Source organism: Chanos chanos, chromosome 16, assembly GCF_902362185.1.
Source record: "Chanos chanos chromosome 16, fChaCha1.1, whole genome shotgun sequence".
In the NCBI taxonomy this organism is placed as follows: Eukaryota; Metazoa; Chordata; class Actinopteri; order Gonorynchiformes; family Chanidae; genus Chanos; species Chanos chanos.
Genome location: NC_044510.1, coordinates 14,339,937 through 14,367,134, shown reverse-complemented (window position 1 = coordinate 14,367,134; position 27,198 = coordinate 14,339,937). Strand labels below are relative to the sequence as shown.

Below are 27,198 nucleotides of genomic sequence, written 5' to 3'. Positions count from 1 at the left end.
ACAACAGAGCCTCTGAGATTAAATTTAAAAAAAAAAATAATAGTAACTTTAATGCAGACTAACTTTTTTTTTAAATTTCATTTATGAGAATCTCTGATGGTCACAATAATATGTTTAACACCATTCTTTTTGAGAGACAAAAATTGCTAGGCCACTTAATAAAATGCACAAAACATTGTTCCCTTTCTGTCATATTTTTGAAGACAAAATTTAGATAATTAACTGTTATCGCATTTAAAACGGTCACTTTGCTTGTTTTTATCCAGGGTGACAAACTGACTCTGATTTTAATGGTGACCACTGGATGTGTTCTCCCAGTTACCTGCATTAATGAGAATGAACAGCAGAGAGCGCTGAAGCTCAACCATAATACTATACACACACACACACACACACACACACACACTCACATACTCACACATGCACACACACACTCACATACATACATACACACACACACACACGCACATACACACACACACGCACAGACGCACACACACACACACACATATACATACGTACATAGGCTTACATACATACATACAGAGCTGTCTTTTTACAAAGGTCTGCTGAAAACAGAAAGATTTGTTCAACAGTTCATCGAAAAGATTCCAGAGACTCCAAACACAAAAATGGTGTCTATCTACCCCAGTGCTCAGGTGTCTCTGGACATCGCAGGGCGGGAGGAACTGAAAAGAAAAGAAGGAAAAAGAAGGAGGAAAAGAAGAATGAATCGTGTTCTGTATTTGAGGGCTCAGCTGCAATAGGCTGCCTTCACTTTAATCAAGTAGTTCTGTATTAAGAAGGGGAACCCCGTTTCTTAGCGGATACAGCGAGAAGCCATCAGCCGGAGCGGATAGCGTCGCTGACATGAGAATTTTTCAGTGTTTCATCAGCATATCGGCTTTCGGTTCCTGACTGTCGACTCCGCAATCAAAATAACCATCTGTCCGACATCCTTTTAACATGCACTGGTCGCTTTTCTTTTCATCTTTATCAGATTAAAACAATGGTGAGCAGTTTGCTGCGGAATAGACAGACAGTAGATTGGCCAAAACAAAGAAGCACTAGCCAAGAAGAACAACGCACACAGTGTAGCTATTAATTAACTTGATGGGACTAAGTGTTAGTGTAAAGAGACAAATTCAATACAGTATGATTAAATGTTTCCCTCAATACACAGTTACTTTAATTGCTTTTTTTTTTGCTTTGATTTTTTGATAAGGTTGCTCAATCATTCATTCACAATTACAGGCTACTGTTTTCACATCTGCTTAACTTAACCTTTGTATTGTAGTAGGCCTATAAGAATAAATTGTATTTCAGAATGTTACTGGCAAAGTTTCGGATATTTTAGCTGTAGTTAACAAAGTTAGTTTAAGAATTAAACAGTTTGTTTACCCAACAGACGTTGTTACGCGCACACATCAAAGTATTGTAAGCGTTATTCATTTTATTCAAACGTTGTAAGCTTACATGTGTGTGATGGCATGACAGTCCTGACAGACAAAATTAATTATACAGGTTAAAAATCCGACATAAGCCACAGACCTCTCGGGTCCGTCTTTAAATAATGCACATTTATAAGTTTTATATAAGTCAAACAGAAATCTTCCAAGACTTACACAGCATTGCTCGCGCTACATATATTACTCCGCTACCCGCATACTATTGTCGTTCTAGTCATTTTCACGTAAAAGTTCCACGAGCGAGAAGCGCGCGTGGTTTCAATCGTTAAAAGAAATTCCATAAGGTTTTTCAGACTTATTCATTTAACCTTAAAAAAACAAAAGGAATGACCTATGCTAAAAGTCAAACTGCCTCAAGTAAAGAATTGACACCGCAGTGACTTTTGCACCTGGCACTCTGGTTAACGCCAATGAATCACACAGTACATCAAAGTCTACCGCGGTTCGTTAAACTGCACCCGCAGTCGCTGAATGCTGAGCTAAGCTAACATAATCAGGGAAAATTCCTGACATGAAAGGAATTTACACAGGTCGTTTCTTTAGCTGACCGATGTTATCTTATAAAATGAGTAATATACTCTACATTCAAACAAGTCTCAGTTTGAGCCAAGATAATTAGAATAACCAAGCATAAATATACTTTATAGATTTATGTATACACTTTGTACAGTAATTTAATACACATTTTCTGTAATGCATTCACTAGCGATAATACAAAACTTGCAACAAACAATGTCTGCCCAAAAAAAAAAACACAAATATCTTAAAACAAAATAAAAAATATAGGATAAGATAAAATAAAATAAATATATGTCAGAGATGCTAAATATTTCAAGTCATGTAAAAACTAAAAGCAGAAAAAGTCCAATTGCTTTCAGTTAGATTTCTGTCAGGGAACGGTTGATGCTAATACGCCTGCGATTTAACGCGTACATGCTTTTGAACTTTCCCTGGATGGCACACAGGATAGTCTTCCTGTACGTGCTGGACAGGAAATAGTAGATGAGAGGATCCAGGCAGCTGTTCAGGGCGGAGAGGAGAAGCGTAAACTCGTTAAGGATGTGGAGCAACTGCTTCTTGTCCACCTCCGTAATCACGTCCATCTGGGCCAGCACGTACGGGACACGCACGACGTGATACGGCAAGAAGCACAGGGTGAAGATGGCAGGGACCAGGAAGGTTTTGAGAACCATCCTCTTTTTCCGGCCCTGGGCTTTGGGATCGCCATTCCCGAGCGACATGGCGCTGAGTCGGAACGTGATCTTCCCGTAGAAACAGAGGAAGACGAGGAACGAGGCGAAGAAGACGCCCACCGCCACCAGGTTGATGGATCCTCCCAGGACCCCTTTGTCATGGAAGTGGAAGCAGATCCGGTTGCAGGGATGCTCGCGTTCCTTGCCCAGGAAGAACAGGGACATGACTCCAAACAGGGCAGCCCAGATTGCGTAGCTCGCCATCCGGCTCCAGCGGACCTTCTGGATCCGGAACACCCAGATGGGCTTGATGACCTTCAGGTACCGGTCCAGACTGATCAGGCTGAGAAACATGATGCTGGCGTACATGTTGATGTAGAAGAACACGCCCACTGCCTTGCAAAGGTAGTAAGGACCTTCTCTGTGATGGTAGTGGATCCTCAACGGAAGACACAAGACCAGCAGAAAGTCAGCGATGGCCAGGTGTCTCATGTAAACGGCCATGGAGGTGTCCGAGTGTTGGCGCAGGAAGAAGACGAAGATGGTGAAGGTGTTGCATAACAGCCCCAGGGCGCAGATGACGCCGTAGGTGATGGGGAGGGTGTGAGCCAGGAAGCCATCCTGAACTTCACAAGACGCATTCACGCTGGAGCTGTTTGACGCTAACATTGCTGCCGCTCTGGAAAAGCCAGATGTGCTCTCGGCTTGACTGAAGGCGTTTCACAGTTATGCCGCGCAAAGACCTTCCCACCTTAAAGCAAAGCGAAATCAAATATATGTATGAACATAACAGAATCTTATCGGAAAACAACAACAACAACAACAACGTCTGAAATGTGCCCCTTAAAATCTTGGAACTAATCATTCAATAATCCAGCATATGCTTAGAATAAAGTTTCAAAATTCATAAATTTCATCACTTTCATTGTTTCTCTATCTCTCATGTTGATCACTTTATTGAATAGAATAAAACATGCATTTCTCAGTTCATTACAGCCTCCCAATACATTGACTTATTCATTTGGATTATGAAGCGTACATGATTACCAAAGGAAATGAGCCCTTACCGGTGAGACTGTAACTGTCATCAGCTTCTGTGAATGAGATTCCGGTGGCAGTGAGGCTTACAGCTTTTGTAGCCACGACAGAGAGGGAAGTGTCGCCTTGTGTCACGTCCTGCTTGCTCCGCCCCTCAGGTGTGACATCACCAGCTGTAGGGAAGCTGAGCAGTAGAACCATATTTCCACTTCTCTGACATGTGTACATATACATACATATACATGCTGAAACTGAATGTGTGAAACTGAGTGGGGTAACAATGACATCTTAATGTTTATGAGTGGTTTCTTAGACGTCATTTTCTTTGAGGATCCCCCCCACACACACACACACACACACACACACATATCATCCCACTCCCACACCATATAAAAGCCTGCTAAATATTCAGGTAGGTGTCACAGGACAGTTGAGTAAATCCACATCACCTCAAGAGGTAATCACTGAAGCATGTTTGAAAGAATTACATCCATAAGAGCACAAATGGAATTAGAGTAGTAATAATTTTGTCCTTAGAAAGACAGATTTCAGCAACAGCACAGAGATCCTAATTGCACTTGTGCAAATATTGTTAATGATTAAACCTTACACATTTTTGTGGTTACAGGAACAACAACAATAACTACTACTTCTACTACCATAACGGATCTTTGTCTGTGTTATTTTACAGTGAACCCGCATTTCCCTTTCACTTTACGGAACTTGGTCATGTTAAGTTCTCTGTTCTGTTCCCATAAAGACATTCATGGATTCACTCATCCATCTATCTATCTATCTATCTATCTATCTATCTATCTATCTATCTATCTATCTATCTATCTATCTATCTATCTATCCATCTGTCTGTCTATCTGTCCGTCTGTCCGTCTGTCTATCTATCTTGTGTCTGTCTGTCTAGCTTGTGACCGTAGGGTTGCCGGTTCGATTCCCAGGATCAACATCCACGGCTGTATGTCCTTGAGCAAGGTACTTAACCCCAATGCTCCCTGGGCGCAAGGAGTGCAGCCCACTGCTCCTGCGTCTGGTGTGTGTTGGATGGGTTAAATGCAGAGGACAAATTCACTGCTCACTGTTCACATGTTGTATGTGTATGTGTGCGATCACGGAAACTTATATAAACTTATATCTGTCTGTCTGTCTGTCTGTCTATCTATCTATCTATCCTTGCAGTACCTTTCTCAGATCAAAAGATAGGGTAGGGGAATAGGGTTTTTATTCCTGTCAAAAAAGCTGTGTCATAAACATTTTGTAGCGCTATTAAATAAAGCCCACCCCCACAAAAAAAAGTGAAAAACTGAAATCGAAATCAACTTGTGTAATACTGCACTGAGAAGCATCTCGTGACTTTACAAGTGTCAAACCACAACAGCGGCGAAACATCTGGTGGTCGTCCATTTTGATGTCAGAAGAGCGTGAAATGTAAGTGCGAGCTTCTGACGCGATTCTATCATCATTATGTGATTCATACTGTGACCTACGTGACAGATTTTGTGGACTTGTACTCATGGCCTTTCACCCAGCATGAGAACTGTGTAGTCTGCGTAACCTGCGTGATTTTTTCTTGTGCGTAACATACCCACGTTTAGAAACCTTTAGACTTTGGATGTTAATGGATGAATTTTCAGTTTACTTTAGTCTCAAACAGTAATGCTGGTACCTTGATGCTCAAGGTGACTGCCTATTGTTTTTTGCATTCTGCTAAAGACATCATTTCTTCGATTCCTTGGGTACCAGCCACAAACTCTCACTTGCTATCCTCACTTTATCTGAGAGTGTACACTTGATCACGCTCTGAAAGGTATTAAACAAGAACAAAATGCACAGCAAAAGGCCTAAAGTGCTATTGGTAGACAAGATCCCCTTTCATTTGTCCGAAAGCAAACGAGTTGGGGGTGGGGGGGGGGGGGGGGGGGGCTGTTGAGAGTTAGCAACTGTTGAGAGTTAGCAACAATATTTCTTAAAAAGTAAGCAAAATAATTCAGACACAAAAAAAGTCTTATGATAAATCTTCCTTTTTGTTTGTTTGTTTGTTTGTTGGTTGGTTGGTTTGTTTTTGTTTTGTTTTTTGTTTTTGTTTTGTTTTTTGTTTTTTTATGTGTCGTTTTTAAGTAAATGATGTTACGGTCGTCTTAAAGAGAGAGAGGGACGACTGGAAACCACATATGGTCATATTGTTACATAAAAGTAGGATCGAATTGCTCCAAACACAGGCTGCATCTATAGCCAAGAATTCGTTCAAAGGAGAAGTACAACATTTCCCGCACAGTAGTTACGTAACGAAGAGTCACCTAACTCATATGAAATTGAGGGAATGGAAAAAGGCATCTGGTTTTCATGTTTCGATAAATGATATCAGTGTACAGTAGACCTAAGACTTTTCTGAGAACAAACGGCAGGCAGCCAGACAAGGCCATCAGTTCAGGTCGAATAGCCTGTCGTCGAAAACCCCCTTTCACACCAAAACACACTGAACACGGAGCGGTTTCAGTAACAAAGGTCGCAATAACAAGCTTCAGGTGTCGTTTTACGAAGGCTGAAGCGCTTTGGGCTGTCTCCAAACCATACACACAGACCGTCCCTTTTTCGGAGAATTCCTGGATATGAATAAGTCAAGACATAGTCGTGCATAGCTTATTAATTCTTGCAAGTTTGCAGCACAGGGTTATGTCGATATTTGCACAGTCGCGGGATTCGTTTAAGATTTGATAACCGAATTATGCATAAATAGACTAGCAAGATCTTCCTCCGTCAACTCCAGATAAGACCCTGACCGACCAGAAAAGTTCTCAGAAATGTAGGCTACCAGATTACAATCTTCCTTCCCTTGTTAGGAAACAATAACAACAAAGACCATCATCATCATCGTCATCATCATCAAAAGAAGAGTTCAATTCAGTGTTTTGCCACGGGAGTCATGCTACCAGTTTAAACCAACCGTATAGTCATGCTACCAGTTTAAAGTCTGTACTGTGTTAGGTTCTGAGTGTGGTTCACTTGAGAGAACCCAGTTTAGTTTGTTTAAGCCACGAATATAGGATTATCAAAAATAATAACGGTCAATAAATGAAAAACCAGGTTAGGAATACAGGTTAAAACAATTACATTGTCATATTGCAATAACAGAGTGCATTAAAGTGTTCGGTTTATTTTCGGTGTACACATTTGAGACCACGAAAGGCTTCTGAGAAAAAGCTTTGCAAAGGGCTGATTGAGACCCTCGGAGCTGCAGCTGCAGTCAATTTTTTTTTTTTTTTTTTTCATCTTTGGGTTTTTCTATTTTATCCCCACAGCCGAATGGGGTACAGGAAATCTGCACAAAAGATAAGAACCGCAAAACTTGATCTGCCATCTTCCTCGCGAATGTCAGCTAAACCAGCTCGCTGCGTCAAGCATTGCAACCCAACGTGTGATTAACGTTTGCACGTACCCTGATACAGAACTCTTTGACAACGACTTTTCGCAGTGCTCTGAGAACTTTTAAGACACAAATCAATATAAAAGGACGTTTGTTTAGGCGCGAAAGCAATTGCGGTTTGAATTTAATACCCTCTTTTAAAGAAGAGAGAGTCCGGACGGAAAACTTCGCCCGCAAACCTCTGAGGACGATTCCGACTAATAACACAACACAATGCAGAATCACAAAACCCTCAGAAGAGACAAAAGCCGATGTAGACGTTCAGTCAGGTGTGCAGAGGTTGATAAATGACAATTGGCCTACTGCTCTTTTACGTAGGATATTATAAATCCTCATTCACATTCCCTGTCATGACACATAAACGATTTTACTGAGCCCCATTTGAAGAAAGAAACGTGTACATATTGTCTTAATCTGTATTAGTTTATATACTCAGTCTGCTGGTTGAACAGGCTGTTTTGACTCTTATGTCTGACTCCAAACTTTGCCTTTCCAGATCACTTAACAGCTGTCGTTGTTTTGTGTGTGTGTGTGTGTGTGTGTGTCTGTGCGTGTTTGTTTGTTTTTTCAGTACACCGGCAAAGTACAAAAACGATATTAAGAGAGACATTATTATCTTATAACGCCAGTACATATATATGATAGTTAATGTAAACACACTTCATAGAGTTTTTTGTGGGGATTAGGGTATAATTTCGGAAATTTCTGACCGGCTTCTTTCGAAGCGCTGTGGTGGTCCGACTACTCCTTAAAGTCATCATTGCTTTCGTTCAAAACAATGGCGGTATGATGGTAAACTTTTTTTCTCAACGTCAGCCTCCCACGCGCCTGGCTGACACGATCGAAAACTCCCCTGTGCAATTTATGAATATTTTGTGGTTAGTAGGCGAGTTTGCAGATTGAAAGTTACTGCCTGGTGAAGTGAAGGTTGAAGAAGTCATGGTTTTTGGTGGATAATTTTAAAAAAGATAATAGAAATACCTGCACTGCAGGAGTGCAGAGGAATACATACGGGGTGTGAAAGGTAAAAAAAAAATCCGTTTGAAAATACCGGGTTTTAACAAGGAATCAAGAACACAAAACAGTTCATGCGGACTGTCAATACTAAACTGATGTATAGCCTAAAGAAAAAGAACACGTTTGCGCTGCAAACGGAGATATATGTCATGAAATAGTTTAGGTCAAAATGGAGGAAGAGGATGCTTTGGAGACAGGTTCCTTGTGGTATGATTTGAGGGGGTTGATTTGGAGACTGGGCTGATCCGGAGACGCCTGCTGGCAGAGCCCGTCGTTTGTGGAGGGGAAATGTGAGAGGCATATGTAGGTCATACTTCTGGGAAATGAAACTTCTGAAACTAAAACCTCAAGCGCCAAATTTTCTCTTTCTGTGTGTGTGTGTGTGTGTGTGTGTTTGCAAATGTTGTGGGAAAAGAAAGCCAAGACTACACTATATCATACTATCTCCGAAAGCATACAACACAAGCATACAACACAAAAAATAACTGATAGCCTATATAGACTATCAGTTATTTTTTGTGTTGTCTTTTGATTCGCCTCTTCGACAATCGACAGATAACGCACTGATAAACGCAGTTGACCTACAAAAATGTATTGACACAGTTGCCGAAACAGCAAACTTTAAGCCACAAAAATAGAGACCTTTCAGTGTCAAATTTGGGAAAACACTATCAACGGAGTTTTCTCCCTGTCCCTCTCCCTCTCCCTCTCGCCTCCAGCGACCACAGGGTCAATCTGGTTAGGCTATGCCTCCCATGTCACGTTACTTTTTTTGCTGAGTGTTTGGAAAACTTTTCTTGATCATGAAACAAAAGGAAACCCATTTGATCGGGCCAGCCGCAAGCTTTCCCAAATCGAGTTTCGTTTGTAGCAGACTCAAGTCCTGTACTTCAGAGCGTCCGCTGCATTGTAAAGTGCGTACCACGAGATGGCAGCAAACGCCAGCGCCTCAGCGGTACACCCTTGAGCCGTAACATTTAGGATCTGCTGCTCTTTTCTTTGGTTTGGTCTGATCCCGAGGCAAATGAGCGTAGGGAGCCTAGTGCAGCCCACATTCTTTCTTTTAAATGTGTTCATATATATATATATATATATGTATACACACACACACACACATACATAAACATGTATGTGTGTGTGTGTGTGTGTGTGTGTGTGTGTGTGTATTTTTTATTTTTTTTTAATTCCATTCCAATACGGCAATCTCTCGAGATTTAGATTTAGAGAATGTAGGCCCTAAGAGTTCGAATTGATTTTAGAGCATTGATATGCAGTAAATAACTCTAAATTTAAGGCATCTCAGAATTAAAGCATTGCCCTATTTTTAATTCATCTACTGACAACACTGATATGTTCTTCACAGGTTATCAGCACATAGCTGCTTTTGTGTTACCTATTGTAACTGGTTTAGTAGTAGGATGTAAATCGGAAAACACCATTCCAAAAAGGGGTACGTCTTAGACTGCATCGAACCTTTTTGGCGTGCAGCGATTCGAGACTCGTTCGTTACGAGCAGGTTTCACTGGCGGACACTGCAAAATGCCTTCTCAAAGAGGCAGGCATGTGTAGTTGGACTCTGTTGACATGTCCCCCTGCTTTCGTCAGTCGCGCTTGGTCCCCTCGAATTTGTCAGCAATACGGAACTACGCGTACCCACGGGAAGCTGCAATGAGCCCACCCCCTCCTCGCGCTAATGTTTATTTGCTTTGTCAGCTGTGACTATCCCTGATACGAACTTTGGACTTCGAACACAAGATTGAATTTATCGTACGACGGCGTTCTTTATCGCTCCCTTTTTTCCTTTCTTGGCGATAATTTGTCCAACCCTCCGTCGGACCTTGAGCAAGGGCAACTCAGGTTTAGCGTCAGGTTTTTTTTTTCTTCTCTCTCTCTCTCTATCTCAATTTTTTTTCCACCAGCCCTGAAAGATGACATTAAAATCCAATAAAAACGAACCTGCTGTCACTCTGGAGCGGGTCAACAGCGTTCGCACAGCACTCTCTGATCTGTACCTGGAACAACTTCTACAAAACAAACTCAAGTCAGAGAAGGTAAGATGCTTCAGTCGTGTATCTTGCGTAATTTCTTGCAGCTTTTTCCCCCCTGCACTGTCGTTTTTAATATTTTTATTTTATTTCATTTTGTTATTTTATTGAAAGAGCTTTACGTTCTTCCGTTGACTCAACTGCCACATTCGAGAGCTGACACTCCAACTCTACGGGTTTTTAATTCTAATGTTTTGGAGCATCACTGCGTAGGCTAACTACGTACGCGAATTCCGCTTTGCGACGCAAGTAGTGACAACCCATACTCTGGTCCATACTGGAGCAGCCCGGTTTTAACCGAGTATCTTGCCGCACAGCGTTAAATCTTCTCTCAGGAAGACTGTCGCTGACTGATCTTATCGTAGCTTTCCAATATATACGTGATTTAATCTTATTGATTTCAGATATTCCAAAATAAGGGTGATAACAAAATGTCTCAGTGCGAACGTCATAACCTATTTTGTGCTTGCAAGTGACACCGAAAACTCCTGTGATTTTTCATTACAAGGTTCCGAGGGCAACAATAGGCCCAGAGACAAATCCATCAAGAACTGTGCTACCCAACAAATGTTTGTCTCCGGCTGTTTGTTTTTTTTTTTTCCTGCCCGGTGACTCTTGTTCACACCTATCTATGAGCGTTTGCCTTAAAGCTGTGTTCCCTAATATTACAAGAAAAAAAGCGTCGTCATGCTTTGTTATTGTTATGTTCAGCATTTCTGACTCTTCTTGCCGTAGTCATGTTTTACTATTTTATTTTACGACAGTTTCTTTGTCGTGCTGTTTTCGTCCTGACTATTGTTGAGGTTTTACGTTCGCCATCTACACTGCCCAATAACTGTCCTCGCTATTTTATTCGGCTGCAAATGACGTCATATAAAACACCACATTGCATGGTAGTCGCCGTGCACAGAGGCGTCAGCAAGATTCCAGTTGCGATCGCCTTGCTCGTGCTCTTAACTGTGCGTCATTATTCTTCTTTTATTTAGCCTTTGACCTGCATACCCCGTCTTAATAGCGCTGCATGATAGTGTCAGAATATCTGACATGATTTCAAAGTACATAATGTTAATACTGAAATGAAAAGCTGCAAAGTAGATAAAATGAGAAGCTTCATTGTAGGATTTAGTACCACAGACTGGGTATTGTGGGGATTCATTTTCATCACAAACTCTGTACCTGATTGAGTTTTCATAAGACTGGCATCCGAAAGGTGCCCAGAATCGAGTTCATTCTCAACCAAAACTATGTACCTGTGTTGCTTAATCCTTTTAACCCTTTTCCCTTTGAAATGAGTTGATCTGATTAACTGACAAAATGAACTGTCCTCATTAGTGAAACCACCCCCCCCCCCAAGGGTTGCCAGGTCAGCGCTGAAAATCCCTATGGTAGTAGTACTGAGATGATGTCACAGAGCTTCACCTCTGTGTGTCTCTGTGCATGGGAAACTGAGGCCCCACATGAAAACGTCAAAGCTCAGGAACCTAATGTAAGAGTCAGGGCCAATCTTCTGTTTCATCTCCCTCAAAGAGAATTTTGATTGGACAGTGGGCCTCCCAGGGAGAAAAGAAAAAAGGATTAGAGACTGAAAGAACAATAGCTTCCCCACTAGGCATGCCTTTGAGTGAGTTTACCTGATGAATTAGCCATTTTGACTTCTTCTCCATCCGTTGGTTCAGATTAAGGTTTAATTAATGCCTCTCTTCCATGGCAGTGGACATAAGACACTAATGTGATAGGGGCCCGTAGAACTTGAGGTATTTGAAAATTGTGCAGTAACAACACTGCCTGACTGACGCGTGAAGTCACTGGATTTCAAAGGCAGTCAGTCAGAGTCAACGGCATGGGTCAAACAGGGTCGTTGGAGATTGGAACAATGACCTTGAAATAGCCGGATAATTTGTGCAATTGATCTTCAACCCAACATTCTTTTTATTCCATACCACCCCCACCCCCCCCCCAAAATCCAACGTATTACAACCCTAAGAGCACTGTATATTTGCCAGTTTTAAATGAACCCTGGGAGTGTTTATATCGTCGTAGTTTGGACAAATTTGGGACAAAAGAAACATCCTCAAGTATCTTGAACACTCTCGATTTAATTTTGTATTTGTGCTACCGCTAATAAAAGTATGCTAATGAAAGCTGTTAAATATTCCCTGCAATGTTGGAGTCCTGGTTTACAGTGAATTTTGCTCCCTGTGAGAGGTGAGAGAGGAATTCAGTCAGTGGGTATCTGAGTGGTTTTCTTTTCTGGACGGCATTATTTGCCTTGGAGAATTACCTCTTGAAGAACTTTGGTTCAGAACACAGAGTTCCACTGCAGCCTTGTCTCAGTGTTCCCTAAGGTGTGTCAGAATCCCTTAAGTCAGCATTTTTGAAAATCTCTATCTGTCTGTCTGTCCCTCTCTATCTCTCTATCTCTCTCCCTCTCTCTCTCTCTCTCTCACACACACACACACATACTATATAAGAATTTTTGAAACAATTTTTGAAGGAATTGTTTTGAACTAGTTAAAGCTTGAGAGATTCGTCTTCTTATTGTGTTGTAAACGTGCTCTTCATAGCATTCAAGCTTTTGTTGTGCTTTGCTTTGAGGACATCAGTTGGTTGATCACCAAACAAAACAGCTGTAAACTCTTGAAACGCAATTAAATGAGGACCGTTTCTCAGAGCCACAGTCAGCCTTTCCAAACTGTAATTAGCCATTACTGTGTGAATTTTAGTGGAACATTAGCATCACAGTTGGTAACGCCATGCTAACGCCTCACTGATTCACAGGTTGAGGTCTCAGAAAGAAAACATTGGCTTGGCAAGATCCGTGAGTCATGGAGCTTCAACGGCGAGGCTAAACAACGCTATTAATAGGAGCGGTCTTGTCAGACTGATTCAGCTTCGCCTAAAAGCGTCCGTCTCAGATCGTTACCATGAGAACAGGCTGCAAGTCAAGTCTGGAAAACAGATTGTGCAACATACTGTGTTTCCCCTATCGTTTCGTTTCAAAACGAAAAGGGGGGGAAAAAATACGGAGACTCCTTATATGTCGCGCGAAATTCTTCCTCTTTTCCATGTCGAAACAGCCTTAGCCGTTCAGTACGCAAAAAAATCAATGTTTTAAGTTATTACTGCACTGATTGACTATGAGGGAATGGTGAATGTAGCACTCAGTAGAACTAAATCACACGTAGCATCACCACACCTTTCGTGATTGTACTCTCTTCGCAAGGACTGTTTGGCTGGAAAATAAGGATGTATTTGTCTGGACAGGTTCCAAACAAAATTTTGACTGTATCTGAACTGGAGTGCGTCCTCTCTGTCAGTACGTCGTTATTTTGTTTCGGCTCAAAGGCACGCACGCAGCTAAAGTTAGCAAACCCGTTCGGGCACTGCGAGGGGTGTCTGAAAGAACACAGTTGATCTGCTCGCTCTCTCTCTCTCTCTCTCGTCTTTCTCTTTTGTCAGCTGTGTGCTATCAGTGCTCCTCTATTTCTCAGTTCCGCCGTGGTCACTGTTTCAGTGACGTGTAGAAGGTGCAAACAATGTGGAATCGTATCTAAAAAGTGTGAACGGCGAAATTAACATTTTTGCGGTATAATTTATTTATTTTTTAATTGAACGATTTTAATCAGACAGGCGTTTTAGAGCAAAAGTTCGCCGCTTTTTAAGCAACATTTGAAAACCAGGCACTGTTTTACTTGTTTTTCTCTTCTCTCATCTCAGCTGTCTCTCATCTGAGTTTACTTTACCCTCCGTCGTTAACAGTAATCCTCGAGGGCCTGTTTTTTTTTTTTCTTTGCTTTTCTTTCAAACGTCACATACCTCTCTGTATGTCAGAGGTCACCAGCGTACATTACCCCAGGCAGACGCGCCAGATGAGCAGGGCTGTGAACCACTGCTTGTTTTTTTCTCGCCGTCTCCGTGAGTCATGCTAAAACTGCACCCTGTGGACCGCACAGAGAGGAAGTGTGAGCAGAGGAAACTGCAGTAATCGTTTTAGCAAAAAAGGCTGTTTTTTCTCTCTTTCTTTTCTTGTGCTTAAGTGTCTCGGTTTCGCATCGAACAAAGCGGGGGAAGGGGGGATTCCATTTTGGCTCAAATACATCTCAGTTTAGTCATACCTCCTCATGCTCTGTCCCTTAGACTTAACACAGAATCATGAAGAGACACCATTTTGGCTCAAACTCACTCTGTTTCGGTGTGGCAAACTCTTGCGCGACTGTTAGCCTTACCGTTTTCTTAGCTTTTTTGTTTTAAGAAGGTAGGAGACAAACTCCATTTTGGCTCAGAAAAACCAAGCCCCTATCTCCTTCGCATTCCTGTGAGTGCACTGACCTGTGCCTGTCAGCTGTAATGAGATAAAAAAAAAAACTAAAAAAAAAAAAAGGCGATTATGTGACATGCCTACACTGCTGAAACAACACAGAGAGGGATTAAGAGCAATAAGACCTGTTAATCATACAGTAATGCTTAAGTAAAGCCTGGATGCCTGCCCAACAGATCCAGGGAGAACCTGACTAGCTTGCTAACCTGGGAAGCTAAAGGTAGATGGTTTTGGCTTGTTAGATTCAGAGTCTGTGGAAGAGCTCCCAAAAAGACAGAGAGAGGCGGGTCCCAGCATAATAACATTATCAGACCTGTTCTCTCAGCTGGAACTTTTCTCGCATGCAGCTCTAAGATCTGTTAATGTAGCATCAGACTGAACGTGCATTGTACAGTGCAGTACAATATACTGTAGATATTGTATGCGACAGATGATGTAAAATGCAGGTTAATACACGCTGGTAAAATCAAGAAGAGGTATCAGTCCCTGCAAACGTTAACCTGCAAAGCTGACACAGAACCCAAAGTGCAGATACTGGACAAAACCTGATGAATCAGGTACAAATCAGCCACTGGTGTCCCTATTATAGCATGTAACTATGACAGAGAAGGAAGTCAGTTAGTCCACGCTGACAATCAGCTGACAGCAAAACACTCCCAGAGTTGTCTGATCAGCATTACTGAGTAGAGACAGTCGATCCTATTCTATATGTCCAGTCACAGAGTTCTCCTAACTTTTATACATGGCGAATGACAGTTAATTGATCAGAGTTAAGTTTACTCTGAGAGAGTAAAATTAGGTCTGAGAGAATCAGCTCTCCCAGAGTTAATTTAATTTTCGTAGAGTTAATTGAACTCGTGTCACATTTACTGCGTTTGAATAACGACTTCGGGGGAACGTTCGCTGTCCATAAACGCACACGTATGTGGGCATTATTCCAGTGTACGCGGCTTCGCACTGTAAAGATTCCCGTCAAGTTAAGAGATCTTACAGGGCCCAAAGCCTGGTAAGATACTCACTCTCTCTCTCTCTCTCTCTCTCTCTCTCTCTTTCTCTCTCTCTCCGACACGCTCGCGTAACTAAATGGAGCAATCTGCTGAGCTAGGCTGTTCTGTACTAGTCATAGACATTTATTAGCGCGGAGATAGCGGGTGACCTTTGGGCAAGGCCTGCTGGGCATTTCCTGTCCACATGTGACTTCCCTTCCAAGGGAATCAGAGACCATGAGTCAGCGTTTTAGAGAAAAGCCCTTAGTGATGATGGTGGTGTTTGTTGACCCTGAACACGCCTCGTTAATGCTGGAAAACACACTCCAGAGATTTTCGGGGATTATTTAATTGTTCGTATGGTAACGTGAAGTGTCATATTGCGAGACCCGTGTATGCATACATCAACACCAAGGTTGTGTTTGGTCGAAAGGAAGTGAATGATCATTAATATGTGCAGTTCAAAATCCATGCAATAATGCATGAATGCAACAAAAATATGTTCATTTGTAAAGTAAATATAGAGTAAATATAAAACTGAAATATGTCTAAAGCTTGTTAGCAGACTAAGGATGTGTTAACCTCGCAGCATCAGTGATGTGAAAAAGTCCTTGGTTAAAAAAAAAACAAAAAAAAAAAACAACCAAGAAACAAAAAAACCTTGATTGTACTTTATAAAAAAATATGGCTTCAGTCAGGGTAATTTTAGTGTCTTTGAACAAGTGTGAGTGTGTGTGTGTGTGATGTATGTGTGTTTGCTTGTTTGTTTGTTTGTTTTGAAGCAGTATGACTGACTATAGTGCTGGCAGTACACACAGAGAGTATTTTTGCTCTGCACCCTGCAGTGAGGCAGCTTAAGATGACGGTGTACGATTACACTGTAAACAGCCTCTTTACTGTTTACTGCTGGTCACTGAGGGAGAGAGGGAGAGAGAGAGAGAGTGGTAGAGAGGCTTCAATCAACATGCATCCCTTGTCGTTGTCGAGTTTTTCTATTTGTGTTCCCCACAATCACTATACTGTGTTTTATTAGAGGCATTAGTCTGTGCAGAGTGTGTGAACACACACACACACACAAACACACTCCTGGAGGGTGGTTTTTGTGTGTTTGACGGAGCGTGTTTTCCCCTGCCGGGAGAGCATTAAGCAGGGAGTCACAGAGGCATTTAGCATGATCAGATTTCTTTAATGTGATTTCTCAGACGCGAGACAACCCCCCCCCCCCCCCCATTACTACTCCACTCTCACCAGAAAACAGTCGAAAATCACTTTCCTCTTCAGTTCTGTCATTCCGTTTGTTCAGTTCTATCAATGTAGAAATTCAATTTGTGCAGTTCTATCTTTTCAGAGATCCTGGTGGTGGTGGTTGGGGGGGGGGGGGTGTTGATCTCTCACCAAAACTCCGCTACTATGAAACCACATTTTCTAAAATATAGTGTTTGTGAAACCTAGTTCTCTACCCCTGCCCCATCCACTCTGTTGATTAGTCACTCTTTCTGAGAATCATCTTCTGCTTTCTGTAGTCATGACAGGGACCAGGAGACCTTGATTTTGAATCCACAGACGCTCATACAAACCTGGGAGATAAGGCAACGCTACAAAGGCTCAGATAAGGCCGAGGACACTGTTGCCATTCAGAGAGAACAAAGCTCCGCATTCAGACAGATCCACTTGTGTCTGTCCGTTTGAAGCTTGCTGTGTGTGTGTTTTTGGCAGACACGGTGTCAGTTTTTCTCAGATAGTTTTCAGACTGCTCTCCGTTACACAGTGGGACGGATTCCTACTCAGGGATTAGGCCTTGTTCTAGACCGGATCGCATGCTGTGAGCGTGTCTGTGTCTGTGTGTGTCTGTCTGTCTGTCTGTCTGCAGAAAGAGAGAGAATAAGCGAAGTTGGAACGATTCTACCTGATGTCAGCAATTTTTCTTTCTTCCTTCAATGACTTACATACTTCTCTCATTTCAGCTGACTGCTTGTCAGCCCACCCTCTCCTCCAAAGAGAGAGAGAGAGAGAAAAAAGGAAGGAAGGAATAAAACATTTAAACAATTGCTTTCTCAGTGTCGAGTCAATATTCATGGCAGTGTGAAGCTGTCCGGTTACAGTCTGACTGACTTACTGGAGTGTCAAGCACTTGCCAATGCTTATGGTTCATACGCTAGCCGTAGCTTCTGATTGGTCAGGGCATTTTTGCCTCGGTACAAACTGTACACAAGACTAGCAATTTTTAGCCCAACAGACTTCAGTGAACAAATCCCACACGGCGTCCTAAGTTTCACCTCAGTCTCTCTGTGGCCTTTCATAATCTCTGTTGGTCTCAAACTAATGCGAAACTTGTGACAACTGTAAATAAAATGTTTTGCTACTTCTGAAATTCCATGAGCTTTTAAAGTCCTTGAATCATTTGATTTGAGCGGTGCAGGATATGCATTATGAAGTTTAAAGAGAACTGGCGCTGACGACAACCGAAGAAACTCATTACACAAGATTCATCGTCAAGACAAGACACACCCAACGCGAATACCTCAGGTGATCGAACTGAAGATATGCTAACGTATGCCAAAGGGGCTGAGGGGGAAGGTTTTTTTTTTTTTTTTTTTTGACAGATCCTGGTCTAGAAACAGGTTTTTTTTTCTTTCCTTACTGTGTAAGTAGGACAACACTGGAGTCCTATAGAAGAGGCATGAAAGACCGGCCTGAGAGAGTCTGAGTTCAGTTCTGTGGTTTGGAGACTGGCAGCAGATCTGGCGACCCTTGAGCCGAACGTGAACCGTGGTTCATTGATGAGATACTCCGGCAGTTATCAAGAGCAATATCTCTCTCACTCACACACACACACACACACACGCACACACCCCGGCGTGCCGCACACGGTGTACCGAGTGTCTGTCTTACGTAATCCTCATGTCACTCAGGCTCTCTTGCCCGTCTCATCTTCGGGGCGAAAGTCCAGGCTCTCGTGATGATAGTCATCAGGGAGAGGTGACCTTCGGCCCCCATGGCAGTGGGTTTGCGTGCACGGGCAGGGTCACGAAGGGCCGTGCTCTCACGAGTCTTTTCACTGACAGTCGCAAAAGGTTATAAAAAAAAAAGAACATACGGAATTGCGTGATGTAATAACCTCGTGCATCCAGAGGTCGATCATTGACCTGTCTGGATCCACGCGTTTGAATCCGTAAAACGACGCTGCATTCACTGTGGCGCCAGGTACTTGTAAGTTTATCCTGGAAACAGACATCCATTCCTGGAGGGCTGATATCCCGCTGGTTTATCATATTAACTAACCACGGTGGTTTCTGATTGGCTAAGGAGGCCACACACTTTTTCCCCTGATTAAAAATCAGTTTCGAATTAAGAGGTAAGCAACAGAATCCTCCAGAATTTTTTGGGCACCTCTGGTTCAACCCATGCGTAGCTGCTTGGAGGTCTTCACCGACTATCTGTGGAAATATGTACTTAGTTGATTGGTTTGCTAAAGGATAGATATATTCTTTGAATGATTGTTTCGGATAGCACTTTCAACACGAATACGGGAGAGTCATGCAAAAAAGAAAAAAAAACAGTTTTGATCAACTTGCCAGCTCTCTAAATAGCATGACATACACTCAAATTGTTTGTGACCTACATACATTGGGGCTGCCAATATGGGTTTCTGGATATGAACACACAAACTGCCTACATACATTGGGGCTGCCAATATAGGTTTCTCGATATCAACACACAAACTGCCAAGGCGTGAGTTTCGTTCCACTGTAATGCTGATATTTTGACCACAACCCCAGAACCGGGGTTATGTTGTAAACACGTGTGGTTGAATTCTTGACCTCTGTAATGCAGAGAGAGAGAGAAAACACAGAAGGATTGCTGCCCTCCGCCTTCGCGTTCAGAGTGCGTTCGCTTCGCTCGTCTTGTTCTGTTCTTCGAATACGGGGCCAACCACCCCGTCTCCATGACAACGGTGCGAGGTGGACCTGGGCCCTCAGCCCGGACTTATTGCTACCTAATGAGCTGTTGAAAATTAGTGCTTAATCTTTAACCCAGAACAGATGTCAAAACTCCATATTAAACACAACTGTTCCCCAGGCAAAGGGAAAGGCAAGCTCTTAATGAAGGAGGTGGAACCACGACTAACTGCCCCCCCCCCCCACCCCCCGTTCCATTTTCATAGCTTTACACCAAACTGCATAAAATGCACAGAGTACGTCGTAAAGATAAATTAGGTCACTGGTAATGGTTTTACTGGGGATGAACTGGTCAAAGATTATGAAACACTTTGGATGATGCTCTGGTCACACTGTCTGACGCCTTGTTTTTTCATCCTCTTAAAAAAAAAAAAAAACACTTTATTTGTAGAGTCTAGGGGTATGTTGGCAGGTGTTGTCTATTTGGACTCTTTCGTTCAGTTACCGGTTTACCTGCATTGAGGATCCAACAAAGCAATGTTATAGTGCTTTTAACACATGGAGAATGATCACCATGAATCATGACTCAATGTACGACACTAAGTTGTGTGTGTGTGTGTGCGTGCGTGTGTGCGCTTGTGTGTGTGTGTGTGTGTTTTTTCCTCAGGTGGTGATGCAGACCAGCGAGGCGAAAGGGAACGTGTTTTACAGCAATGGCGGAGCGGGCCTCCCCAACGGCAGAGAAGCTTCTAGAATGCGCGAGGTGGCCTTCGAGAAGAACCCCTCGCAACCTCTGGTAATACTCCGTCGCCGACAGTAAAGAGTTAACGAGGACAAAAGCAGCGTTAGGGCGATACTTGTTAAGGATGCAGTGAGTTCACCTGGGTTTGTCTCCGTCCTTAGGGAGTGACCCTGAAAATGAACGAGAAACAGAGGTGTACCGTTGCCAGGATCCTTCATGGAGGGATGATCCATAGACAAGGTACAGGACCACTGTCTATTACACTGTCTTAGGTTCTCCCTGTTACACACACACACACACACACACTTTAATGTGAGGTTCAGCTGTTCGTCTCAGACTGAATGAACACTTTGGACACATTCAGATTTGATACATTCACTCATACCACAGATTGCGAGTTCAAACCATTTTTGTTTTTTGTTTCCATCATCTCCTAAAACCTTTAAATAAATGCGTCCAGATGGATGTAGACAGTTATCAGTCTAAGGGTCTGAGGGTCCAGATGGTATTAAAGTAAATGTGTGACTTCAGTAGCCTGTTGCATTGTATTATTATATCATATAATAGTTGACTTTCAAAGTCTCTTACATTGTTTGTAGGTCTTTTTCTGTTTGTTTGTTTGTTTGTTTGTTTGTTTGTTTAGTATGTTGACTGGGGATCTCTTCTTGTCGTTGTTGACGCTACAATTTTCCTCGTCTTTTCTCGCAGGCTCTTTACACGAAGGCGACGAAATCACAGAGATAAACGGAGAGAGCGTCACGAACCAGAGCGTGGACCAGCTGCAAAAAATACTGGTAAGTCTTTAGAGCATCTCTGAGGAGAAGCACTGCTGCACTGAATAGTCATTGGCCTCAACAAATGTTGCATTAGAAAAGACTTGCTCGTGTGTTTTTAATAGATGTAATGTTTGTTAGGCGTTTATTGAAATTGACCTGGTCATCTCTTTTCTCCTCACAGAAAGACACAAACGGCGTCGTCACTCTGAAGGTCATCCCTCATCAGAAAAGTCAACCTCCTACCTGTGAGGTAAGCACTGCTAAGGTCCACTGAACTGAACCATCCAGAAATGTTGGAACTCTAGAAACAACCTTGTAATGCTGCTAGTAAAATGTTGAAGTCAAGAATCAAATTCTGTAACTCTCTGTCAACATTTGCTATGATTGCCTTTCTCTAGTCTCTCTCTTCTTCATGCCTTTAAAAGACGTCAATTTCCTTACTGAATATGATTTGTTGTTTGATTAGAGGATTCAGGTTCTTTGTGCTCTTTGTTAAGGGGAAACCTCTAAGCCAATGAGGGATACAGGTGACTATCCAATCATTAGGCACCAATAGCGGCTTACCATAGAAATCACATCTCCTCATTATAGATTAGTCAAATTAACCCCTGAAACGTTTAAATGCTACGTTTCGCTCTGCCATCTGCTGGTCACATTGTGGTATTGCATGTTGCGCATGCCTCACTAATTGTAAGGGGGAAAAAAAGATGAATTGGTTTTAAGAGCAACACTTAATGATACATTTCCATCATTTACGTCTCTAAATAGTCTGTCTGAGTGATAGAACCACAATGTGGTGAGCAATGGCAGTTAAATATCAGTCTCATCTGCCTATAACAAACAGTCTTGCACACAGTAAATGTCATGCTCAGGCCAAGGTCTTTCCAGTTGATGTTTTTTAATGTCCTGAAAAAAAAACACTCAATCGCTACAGGCATTTTTTTTTCTTTCTGGCTGTCTGCTCTCCTCTGTTTTGCTTTTTCAATTTTAGCATCCCATCAGCTTGATAGAAATACTTGCAATAGACTTGAGTGCAAAGGACTTGTATAAGAGGATTTCTTTTTCGTATTGGAATTGATAAGTTGTGAGGGGGTTGTGTATGATCTCAAATAGATAGGTTCACACGCAGATTCATGCACAAGTATAAATTTCTCGTTGATATGTTGGTGTAGGATTTGTGAGTTTGTTAATTTGTGAATTTGTCAGACATTGCAACGTCTTTACCCGTGCGACCGAAGAAGAATAGCTTTATTACTCAACAGAACCGCGACATCATTATATCACACTCTTTAAGAAATGACGTGTCGAGTTTCAACGTGCAACTAGAACAGAAAACTTCACACGGTTTTATTATGTGGGCTCAAGTGAATGTGCTGACTGACAGCGCTTATACCCATTGCTCTTTGCGCTCCTTCCCTTTGCCCCGCCCTCTTGAGCCTCCCCCTCTCTCTTTGCTCTGGAGAACGTCTCGCTTTCTCCCGTCTACTCTCGCATGATTTCATGTAGTCTGGTATCGCTGAAAAAACCTCTCGAAAATATGATCAATTTTCAAAAGTCAAAATCTCTTTAGTTCCGTATATATAATTAGGATATGAAATCGCTCGTTACTTTGAAAATATCTTAGCGAGTCAGAACGACTTTAAAACTGAAACGGAAAGGGAGCCAATGAGATTTCGTACAAGCAGGGGATATGCAAATATTCTTTCCGCAAAGATTTATGGGTACATTTGGAACGACTTTAATCTTAATAATACCGGTTTATGTGTTGTCCTATTCGGTAAATACAATCTTAATTCAGTTTAAATCGCACACAAAGTTGAATGTTAGAAATATTGTCGTAGCCGCATAATTTTCAAGATACTCAAAACTAACCATTGTTGAACCGACCGCTGTCGTTTACATAGGCTCGACGCATACAGCAACATGGCTACATCAGTGAGGTACATCCTTACCTGTTATTCTCTTCGGAGAATATCAGATTATGATGAATGGAGAGATATGAGATTGTGATTATGCATTCTCAGTCGTAGGGGAACTGCAACACCCTTATGATACCATTCTGATACTACTTGTAAAGGAAAGACAGAGGAAGAATTTGTGCAACACTTTCTGTTATCAGCAATAGTGTATTGTAGTACAATGATTGTATTAGACATGCTGATACACCGTTTTTAGCTCACGTAGGTGAATAGTAGGCTTTACTGAAATTAATCAATTACGAAACAGTTGTAGTAGTTCGTCAACCTAATTACTGTAACAAAATTAACATCTGTTTTTCTTAAACTTATTTCCCCATAGGTTGTTCCGTTTTGTCCTGGGTTCTTTTTCCATATTAAAATTACATTACTTAAAAACCTCAAGCTTCCTTAGATCCTTGTTTATCCTTGGTGCTTCAGGGCCACATTATTTGTAATTATTTGTTTGTTTGTTTTTAACATGTCTCGGCTCTTGGCGAGGTTCCTATTTCCCCAGTATTGCCCCTGACAAGCCAAACCAGAGCTCTTTGTTCATAGCTGGTGTTTCCTGTGCAGATGTTCATGAGAGCCCAGTTTGATTACGATCCCGCCAAAGACGACCTCATTCCCTGTAAAGAAGCCGGACTCAAATTCCAAACCGGAGACGTCATTCAGATCATCAACAAGAAGGATCCGAACTGGTGGCAAGGGCGGGTGGACAGCTCCACCACAGACTTTGCGGGGCTCATACCGTCCCCCGAGTTACAGGAATGGTACGTTCCAGGATTGGACATCAGACCAAAGAGATACTGTGAAGCCAGATCAGAACCATATCAAACACATTTATGACTTAATACATACAAGACCGTTTTCTTTTTTCTCGCTTCTCATCCTCGTTTTGACAAATCGCAAAAAACAACTACTGCAAAGGCCTACTACTGCTACTACTCCCATGACGACTAAACTTACCACTGCTAAATTATCAGAACTTTCTAGAACCTACATTTACCATTTCACATCCAGTGCTCTTTTCAGGTACACTGTAATGTCTAATGTATCTCACTCTGTGCTAAGACGTACCTGACTGTTCTGACAGGCGAGTGGCCAGCAAGAGCAAATCGAGTGGAGAGGTCAGTCAGTCCTGCAGTCCCTTCGGCAAGAAGAGGAAGTGCAAAGACAAGTACCTGGCCAAACACAGCTCCAGTGAGTGACGAACCACAAACTTAAACTCCAACCCCCCCCCCCCCCCCAAAAAAACACATTGTTCATTTCCGTTAAGAGTCAAAAGCGGTCACGCCACGGTCACGTCTTGAGTTCTGTTGTCCTTTTGTGACTCTGTCTCTCTCTCTCTCTCTCTCTCTGTCCTGCAGTTTTTGATCAGCTGGACGTCATCTCTTACGAGGAGGTCATACAGCTTCCTGCGTTCAGCAGAAAAACACTGATCCTCATCGGTTAGTCTGCGGCTAAAACATATCAGCCAGACGCTGGCGCATTTTCCCGTTGTACACCGGAGTCCGACAGACTCGTATGCAGTTAAACAAAACTCACTCAGAGGGCATTCCGGAAAAGAACTCTTTGTCTCCTCAGATCCGCAAAAATCCGAATATTCAACATTTAAATCGGTTATGGAAAATGTAAGCAAAGGCATATCTGAACATGGACTGAGGATATCCTTTATTTTTGTAACCTGTTTAATTTTGTACAGGTGCGCCTGGTGTGGGGAGGAGTCATATTAAAAATTCCTTACTTGCCAAATACCCAGAGAAGTTTGCCTACCCAATACCCCGTAAGCATCCCTTTATTTCTCTCTCTCTCTCTCTGATAAAGACGAATCTTAACCTGGCACTGATTATGCGATAAAGAGCAGCATCCCGAGCGAGGAGTAAGCCAAGTATTAAATCAAACCTTGTCATGGTTGAAAGGGAAGTGTAGATAAAACACGGGAGAAAATGCCTTAGTGGTAACTTGGCTAATGTAACAAGCTCATCTCATCTCATCTCATCTCATCTCATCTCTTTGGGTGAACAAAGCAGACGAGGTCCAACTAGTTATCAAATTCCTATCTGACATTTACGAGAAGATCAATAGAATCTTCTCCTACCTGATCCCATTTATCGACTCTTACATCCACGCAGACACGACCAGACCGCCCAGGAAGGACGAAGAGAACGGCCTGGAATACTTCTTCATCTCCAACGACACAATGACCAAGTGCATCTTGGGAAACGAGCTGCTGGAGTACGGCAGTTTCCAGGGCAACATGTTCGGCACTAAGATCGAGACCATCCAGAAGATTCACGAGTCGGGCAAAATCGCCGTGCTGGACATCGAACCACAGGTCAGACCAAGATAAAAGAAAAACTAACTGTTCATTGAAATATTCACATGTTCACACATCATTCTCTCTCTCTCTATCTCTCTCTCTCTCTACACACGCACACACACACATATATATATATATATATATTACTAAGACCGTAGTTGTCTAAAACCTGCCTTTGCTTTTCTTGCAGACTTTGAAGCTGCTTAGAACAGCAGAATTTGCCCCCCTGGTGATTTTTATTGCCCCAACTGATGCTCCAAACCAGGTGAGTCTCCCCAACATAAAAATACTACAAAGGCCAGCTGTCAAACTGCAGATAAAAACGACAAAACTCTCTATTTTCATAACATATTGTTTGACAAACTTTTTTTTTTTTTTTTTTTAAATGTCAGTGTTTGACAGTGAGGCCCCTAAAAACCAAAGTAGTTTTTGAACCTGTATGGTCACTGCCTTTAAAAGTCTGGGGTCAAGTCAATTTTAACACAGTCAGTGATCGAAAGGATTTCAGATTCGTTTATTGTCAATTTCCCAGTCGAGGAGGGACAGGTAGCCATCTCCAATGAACTGAGCCAGTCTTGTTCAGTGTGTTGTTTTTACGTAAACCCTTTGCTGAATCTTTTTTTTAATGTTTTTTGTTTCCTTCATCAGTCGGAGGCGGTGCAGGCCATCAAGAAAGAGTCGGACGCCATCTTCGCCGCGTACCGTCACTTCTTCGACGTCGTTCTCATCAACAACGACGTAGATGAGAGCGTGAAGGGTGTGGAGGAGGCCATGGAGAGGGCCAGCTCCACCCCGCAGTGGGTACCCGTGTCCTGGGTCTACTGATCTCCCCATTCCACACCCACCCGGCCCCTCCACCCTAAACTCCACAACTACCCCCACTCCCGCCACGCTGAACCAGGGGTGAAGCAGCGTATCAAGCCATGAGACATCGCCGCACCAGCCGTGGTCGACGGCGCGGTTGCCATTGACAACGTTTTGCACACGCGCGCGTTTGCTAGGTTCTTTGAAAAACCGACACGAAATAAAAACGAATATAAGAATGTTAAGCAATACATCATTTTGTTTTCTCCATGTCAGAAGCGAATGATTTTTTTTTGTTTGTTTCTTCGTTTGTTTATGTTTTTTTTTTTTTTCCAAATCCTAATGCAGTGGTTAAAGATTTTTAAACCGCAGAGGGCATTGCGGGGTACAGCTGTGTGCAAATGGCTGTCCTCGATGTTTTCTCACCTCCAGTCATGGAAACCCAATCAGACCATACATTCTCACGATAGCACAGTACTGTAACATTTAATTCAACTTGTCTACCTAATGCTGTGTCCCTTGGCTTCGTGCGCTGGGTATGTTGGTGCTAAGCATTAAACAAAGTATAAAACTCTACCTGGTCCCCATCACTGGATCTGAGAAACGCGGTGTCGCGGAATTGTAGACGAACGTTAGCGATGCAAAGATGACCACTACTGTGATACCAAATAACCAGTGAGCATATGAGGAGCTGATTACTTTGATTCATCCTGTCTGTGTATATTGTGTAGTTGTGTTTTTTTTCTTTTTGTCTTCGAGTGCCATCAAATTCATATTAAACTGTGTGTTTGGTAAAAGTGTGAAATGCAGGGAAATCTTATCATCCCCGAGATTAATGTCAACTTGAACCAGCGTTTTTAGTCACGCCATCTGTATGTTCCGTCTTCATCGTGTTTGCATGGATATATACCTCACAATACGATGTAAAGGCACTCTCCAACTCTTCTGATTAAACCATCTCCCCACAAACCTGGCCTTTCTGTCTCAGTTTATGACCATCAACAAATGGTACACTTTGTTCATTCAAAAACCACGGTGGTTTAGTTAGCACAGTAGGTTTCTATAGCTACTAAGCAATTAGCGGCACGCAAACCGGCTTTGCTAACAGCCGAGACTTCAAGAGGAATCCTTCCTAGGCCCGTTTCAGTTACCTGTCTTTGTGCATCAAGAGCAAACCATGTTTTTAAACCACAGCAC

At 42.4% G+C, this 27,198-nt stretch overlaps 2 protein-coding genes and 1 non-coding gene across 4 annotated transcripts; 2 read left to right on the top strand and 1 right to left on the bottom strand.

The window, feature by feature from the left end:
* Positions 1 to 2,347: 2,347 nt before the first annotated feature.
* On the bottom strand, positions 2,348 to 3,331 carry gpr34l (G protein-coupled receptor 34 like). The gene has a single exon (XM_030793281.1). It carries the CDS (start codon positions 3,329 to 3,331, stop codon positions 2,348 to 2,350), a length of 984 nt encoding a protein of 327 aa, XP_030649141.1.
* Positions 3,332 to 9,965: 6,634 nt separating this feature from the next.
* On the top strand, positions 9,966 to 26,970 carry mpp1 (MAGUK p55 scaffold protein 1). Of its 2 annotated transcripts, none has more exons than XM_030793425.1 (12): positions 9,966 to 10,204; positions 20,081 to 20,197; positions 20,305 to 20,383; positions 20,852 to 20,937; positions 21,101 to 21,169; positions 23,451 to 23,647; positions 23,971 to 24,077; positions 24,245 to 24,325; positions 24,580 to 24,660; positions 25,010 to 25,212; positions 25,388 to 25,462; positions 25,846 to 26,970. In XM_030793425.1, the coding sequence occupies exons 1-12, from the start codon at positions 10,082 to 10,084 to the stop codon at positions 26,020 to 26,022; spliced, it is 1,395 nt and encodes a 464-aa protein (XP_030649285.1). In that variant the 5' UTR covers positions 9,966 to 10,081; the 3' UTR covers positions 26,023 to 26,970. The 2 variants fall into 2 exon arrangements, with proteins under 2 accessions (XP_030649285.1, XP_030649284.1); XM_030793424.1 differs by having other exon boundaries at positions 20,069 to 20,197.
* Positions 22,849 to 22,983, top strand: LOC115829949 (U8 small nucleolar RNA). Its single transcript, XR_004026021.1, has one exon. It is a non-coding gene; the product is annotated as a U8 small nucleolar RNA (small nucleolar RNA).
* Positions 26,971 to 27,198: the final 228 nt, after the last annotated feature.

Excerpts from the sequence above, each read along its gene's own strand:
- gpr34l (XM_030793281.1), bottom strand. The coding sequence starts at position 3,331 with ATGTTAGCGTCAAACAGCTCCAGCGTGAATGCGTCTTGTGAAGTTCAG.
- mpp1 (XM_030793424.1), top strand. The coding sequence starts at position 10,082 with ATGACATTAAAATCCAATAAAAACGAACCTGCTGTCACTCTGGAGCGG. Across the intron at positions 24,078-24,244 it reads CCTGGCCAAACACAGCTCCA|TTTTTGATCAGCTGGACGTC; the intron begins GTGAGTGACGAA and ends TCTGTCCTGCAG. Across the intron at positions 25,213-25,387 it reads TGCTGGACATCGAACCACAG|ACTTTGAAGCTGCTTAGAAC; the intron begins GTCAGACCAAGA and ends CTTTTCTTGCAG.